General features: G+C 43.6%; 1 protein-coding gene across 5 annotated transcripts in view; it reads right to left on the bottom strand.

Annotated features, from left to right (window-relative positions):
• Window positions 1–1,070: 1,070 nt before the first annotated feature.
• Window positions 1,071–6,170, bottom strand: part of LOC109907205 (neurabin-1) — a 100,643-nt gene continuing 95,543 nt past the window's right edge. For all 5 annotated transcript variants that reach the window (XM_020505037.2, XM_020505040.2, XM_031795159.1 and 2 more), the window contains one exon: window positions 1,071–5,653. In XM_020505037.2, coding sequence (XP_020360626.1) covers window positions 5,441–5,653 — 213 coding nt within the window. In that variant the 3' untranslated portion in view covers window positions 1,071–5,440. The remainder of the gene's footprint in view (window positions 5,654–6,170) is intronic.

The raw sequence follows: 6,170 nt of genomic DNA, 5'->3' as shown, positions 1-6,170 counted from the left end.
GGTATGAAATTCAATCCCTCTAGAGTCATGTTATTAGGCAGGTTATAAATAGATAGGAAGGTGGGAGTTGGGTTCAGTCCCAAAATTGCACCCACAGTGTAGTCTAGAAAACCAGGCCCTAGGCAACAGCAAAATGTCTAGAGAGACTACCCATAGGGCTATGGTCAAAAGTAGTGCACTATAAAGGGAAATATGGTGTCATTTGGGATGCAATTGCCTGGGACTCAGTTCAGTTGTGATTGAACCAGGCAGACGTGGGTTGGCCAGTGTTTATCCTCAACTGTGCACATTCTGACAGAATAGCATTATGGGGGGGGGATGCTCACAGTCACATGGTCAGGTGATAATAATAGTATACAAACAGACATTTATATTTAGCTCCATGTGGACACAAGGGGAGCCAAGCAAGGTTAAGAGTGAACAAGTGTACTCTATGCATTCTGCAAAGCTCTGTGAAATGTACCTGGAATTGATGATTCACTGTCTGCAGGGTGTGATATGAGTGTATATAAGCTAACCTACATCACAGGAGGTTGGTGGCACCTTGATTGGGGAGGACGGGCTCATGGTAATGACTGGAGAGGAATAGGTGAAATGGTATCAACAAACCCAAACACATGGTTTCCATGTGGTTGATACCGTTCCATTTGCTCCGTTACCCCCATTATTATGAGCCGTCCTCCCCTCAGAAGCCTCCACTGGCCTACAGGCTGTGAATCAATGACTCTGTCCCAAATGACACCCTATTCCCTACATAGCCCGATGGTCCCTGGTCAAAAGTAATGCACTGAATGGGTATTGGGTGTCATAATGGACGCACACAATCCGTTCCATATCCTTCTATGTCATCTGAGTATGCTGCGGTGTGTTGGGTGCTATGTGTCTGCGCTGGCTGTGTAGTTTAGAATCATTACATAGAGCAACATTTAATCACATAAATGCAACTGGAAACAGGGGATGCAGTATTGCAAACAAATACTCACTCATAACTCATAACACAAGGATACTAAGAGAGAAAAACAGAAACACAAGGCGGGTTTGGAATAAACTCTCAGTCTGACAGGTTCAACTCATCTGGAGGGGTTTATTTAACATGAGTAATAGAGGCTACGTTGTGCATCCAAGATGGCACCCTATATAGGTCAGTGGTTCCCAGCTCCAGTCCTCCCTTATCCCCAACAGCACACATTGTTGTTGTAGCCCCAGACAAAGTCACCTGATTCACCACTAAAATAAGGAGTTCAATTCATATTGAGGATGCTACTGGGACTCTGTACAGGCATCATCATGGTACCTGGGGTTCTTTATACAGGTAGAAAAGGACTAGCTCTGGTCCATCGCGACGACAACAACAACAACGAGTTGCCTCTACCTCCGAACTTCCACTAACGCCCTGGACCAGAGCTAGAGAAGGACATGACAAAAACATAGAAAAGCTTTACCTTCAACATGTTTTTTTGTACAGGCTCTCAGTGCTGTTCTAGCACTGGTTTGGAGAAAATGTGATGACTGCATGAGACGCAACACAGTAGAAAGGAGAAGGAAAACAATGGAACAATGACAGCGACTCTGATCCAGTGACTCTGATCCAGTGACCCTGTTCCAGTGACCCTGTTCCAGTGACTCTGTTCCAGTGACCCTGATCCAGTGACTCTGATCCAGGGACCCTGTTCCAGTGACCCTGTTCCAGTGACCCTGTTCCAGTGACTCTGATCCAGTGACCCTGCTCCAGTGACCCTGTTCCAGTGACTCTGATTCAGTGACCCTGTTCCAGTGACCCTGATCCAGTGACCCTGATCCAGTGACCCTGTTCCAGTGACCCTGATCCAATGACCCTGTTCCAGTGACCCTGTTCCAGTGACCCTGTTCCAGTGGCCCTGATCCAGTGACCCTGTTCCAGTTACTCTGATCCAGTGACCCTGTTCTAGTGACCCTGATCCAGTGACTCGGTTCCAGTGACTCAGTTCCAGTGACCCTGTTCCAGTGACTCGATTCCAGTGACCCTGTTCCAGTGACTCTGATCCAGTGACCCTGTTCCAGTGACTCTGTTCCAGTGACCCTGTTCCAGTGACTCTGATCCAGTGACCCTGTTCCAGTGACTCTGATCCAGTGACTCGGTTCCATGTTATTCAGTGTGACAGATAGTTGCCCTTTCAACTTTTCAGAATACAAATGAGGGAGAGTAAGAAAATGAGAAAAAAGAAAGCGAGGGGAAAAAGAAAGCGAGGGGAAAAAGAAGCACAGCTAGCCTATCAGTCCTGATTATCTCTCTCTCCCAGCCACAGCCACAGCCCCAGCCCCAGCCCCAGCCCCAACCCCAACCACAGCCCCAACCCCAACCCCAGCCACAGCCACAACCCCAACCCCAAAGGTCACATAAACTGTACACAGGCAGCGTACTGACACAGTAGAAAACAAGGCTTCTTAATACAACATATTGCTTTCAGCTTTTACTGTACATACAAAAGTCATAGAGTGCTATCCAATGGTAGACTGGGTGGGTGAGCGTTGGGAATAGGTTGGAGTAGTGTTGCAAAAGGGTTTCATCGTAGCATAACCCCAGATGCTCTGTTATAAGAGTAGCAGTGGGGTAACGTGACAGGAAGGACACTGCAACTACAATCACAATGAAAGAGGAAGGGGATTTTGTTGCTGTTGCTCAGGTTATGCAATTTAAGGGCTGGATTCAATCCATATCACCGAAGTATCGCGGAAGATCCGCGTGATGTTAAGGCAATTTCAGATTGATCTGACATATGCAGCGTTTACCATGAATGCAGTCTCTGCGACTGCGGGAACATTGCATTTAATTGTCAACCGCACTATAAAGCGGTTCTTCAGCGCCACGGATTGAATAGAGCCCTAAATCGGGTTAACATACAAACTTCAAGCCTCGGTAATCCCTCGATTTGATGATCATTTTTAAGACATTTTATGAACATTTGTTTTAGATTTTTTTTGGCAAAAGGGTATTCATACAATTTCTCGATATTATAATTATGCGTTAATACTCTAATGTTGCATAAGTTATTATAAACAATAGCCAAAATGCTTTGTTTTTAGCATAAAAATGACAAATAATATCAAATAATCATGAATACCAGTGTATTCTAAGTGGCATTGCATGGTACTATCATATTTATGTCTCTTTAAAGGGACAGTTCACTGAAAAACTATCCGTTAGCATTTTGTTCATTAGTCCACTGTTAACACAATCCCACAGAATTGTGCGTGTCAGCAGTCACGTTTTCAAGATAGAGCACTTTCAGTACAGAGCAGAAACTGTGACGCTGATGTGTTTTGTTTTTGAGTGAACTATCCCTTTAACAGGGATGGGAACTACTGTATCCAAAGCTGCCTTACATGTTTCTGTTGCATCAGGCTCCGGGGTGAAGTTTGCCCTGGGTACAGATCTAGGATCAGCTTCTTCTCCTCCAATCCTTACCTTAACCATTAGTGGAGGAAATGCAAAAACTGACACAAGATCAGTGTCAAGGGGCAACTTCACCCTACTCTGTTGTAACAACAGTAGCATCACCGTCATGGAGACATTTCAATGGCCATACATTGTATGTAAACATGACCAAATGACGATTCCTGGGTAAGATAATGGAACAGAATGACTGACATATATTCAAAAGACATATTGCATACAGCATCATCACAGCAACTATGTCCATGTCATTTCAAAAAGGTAAAGGTATCTATTAAGAAACATTGAGATATAAAATCCAAAGTGGTCGGACTGTATTGCGTGCATGTATCTAGTGCAATGTTTGTAATCGTGTACGTACCGCGCTGAAACCAAGGGCCCCAGTCATGATGAACCTGTAATGAACCTGTACAACAAATACAACCCTCTCCTTTGATTTTGTGTCTTTCTTCATGTTTCAGTTTAGTTTTGTTGTTTGATTTATTTTTGTTGTTGTATTGTTTGTGTGTCGTTGTATTTCAAATGTGTGTGACTGCTGTTGTTTATCAGTGTATCAGTATTTTGTTACTTGTCATGTTTTGTGGGTGTTTTTGTGGACCGCAGAACGAGTAACTGCTGCTTCGGGGAAAAACGAATGGGGTTCCAAATAAACAAACACATAAACAAACCAATAAACCCAGTCAGTGGGGTAAATACTACGCCCTGTTCTAAGACTTCTAACCAAAGAGGCTGAAAATCTGAAAATATCAAATCACAAAAGAATGACAGCAAGGTCATCTTATTTGCCAGCTTAGAGACATTTGGGAAATAAAATAGAATAATGGATAACTAAATGTGGTCTCACTCGGGTAAAAGCGGGTGGCGTTATGAAAAGGCAGCGGTTGGGAATTACATTACTTATTTAGATAACATCAACTAGAGGTTGAAAGCAGGTTACAGGAAGAAGTTGAAGAAGCGACATTATGCATAACTCAGGATTTTCTCTTGAAATCCCACCATAATGTTTTTGGAGCAGGGTTTGGTATGTTACAAATTCATGGAAATGTTCACTTCACACAAAGAGGAATCAGTCGACTCACTACGACTTTAGTCATTCATAGTGTGAAGTGCTCTAATACGATACAGAGGCAGGTTTACTGTATGCAGAGTAAAGGGTTTAGTTCATACAGTAGTTGAACTTCCAGTGTTGGGACCTCCAGTGTAGTTCCAGTAAAGAACATGAATACTTCTTGTTCCTCCCACAGGCTTGGTTCTTATTCCACTAAGTCTTGAAACTTGTCTGCTCAATAGACGTGAGTTCCTCTTGAGTAGTTCCAGTATTGTTGTCATTCTCCAGTGGTAGGATTCAAGCAGCAGGCCTGGGCCCTAGTGGTGAGATCTGGATATTGCACCACCATCCACTACACAGGTCTGGCCCCTAGTGGTGAGATTCAGTAATTGCACCACCATCCACTACACAGGCCTTTTATACAATATGTAATGTGCTTCATCAGAGCTATGAGGGGAGATTCAGATTTTATAAATCCATCTAGCTATCTGCACAGGATAAACATGTTCTCTATATAAAAAATGGCACATTAGACATATTTATCAATATATTATCATATATGTACATTCACTACTTTTTCATTATGTCTAATCATAGAAAGAGGAGGAACACAGACAGATGTGATATGACTTTTAAAAAGATACTCAGACTTTTAAAATGAATAAACATATCTAAATTACACCAAAATAAATCAAATGTAATGGAGCAGGAGGTTTGGAAACACTACGAGGTGAGAGGCAGGTGGGGGGGCAGCATCTTTACTTTCCAACTGTCTGCTCATTTTGGTATCATCTGTTTGGTGGTACAGTAGTTCGACAGCCTCCACCACTACAGCCTGAACTCAAGCCCTGTTAGGTGTTCAGCTTCGTGTTTCTGCTGACTGTTTCTATCCCTGGAGATGTTACTTGGTAGCGGTGGTTGGTAGAAAGACAAGGAGAGGTAGGTCTTAAAGGCGTGGGTTACTCTGCTGCGCCCCTTGCTGTTTCGGAGTGGCCCTTGTTGCTGGGTTTGTGGGCCTGTTTCTTTTGCTGCTCAAGCTCTTTCTGGCGAAGCTTCGCTCGCCGTTTGTCAAGTTTTTGCCGGTTCCGCCGAGCCTTCTCCATCAGGACCTTGAGATCCTTCACCTTCTTCTTGATCAGAGCCCGGTCCTGGGAGGAGGCAACGCCAAGGGTCTGTACATACACACACCACACGTACGCACACACACACACACACACACACACACACACACACACACACACACACACACACACACACACACACACACACACACACACACAGGACAAGGGTCAGAGATGGGGGATGTGAGTGAACAGAAGCACTAGTCAGGGAATAAAACTCTATGATCAAAACAAATATAACAGGAGTTGTAACAATTTCAGTCTATATCGGCCCAAAGCTTCAGGGCAAATTAATATATCAAACTGTTTGTACCTTGACGGGTGGCACCAAACACCCTGGAAACAATGACAATGCATAAACAAGGTGATACTAGTAACTAACTAGTAACTAACTAGTAACTAAGGCCAGGATTCAATCCAAGCAGCGAACTATAACAGACTTTTAGGATTGAGCTGACATGCAGCGTTTACCATGAATGTGATCTCCGTGAACATCGGGGTAAATGCATTTAAGAGGTGCATTGTGGGCTGCATAGTGTGATGCTCTATAACTCATTTAGAATTGAAT

The sequence above is a fragment of the Oncorhynchus kisutch genome, linkage group LG17, assembly GCF_002021735.2.
Source record: "Oncorhynchus kisutch isolate 150728-3 linkage group LG17, Okis_V2, whole genome shotgun sequence".
Lineage (NCBI taxonomy): Eukaryota > Metazoa > Chordata > Actinopteri > Salmoniformes > Salmonidae > Oncorhynchus > Oncorhynchus kisutch.
This window is presented reverse-complemented; position numbering and strand designations above follow the sequence as displayed.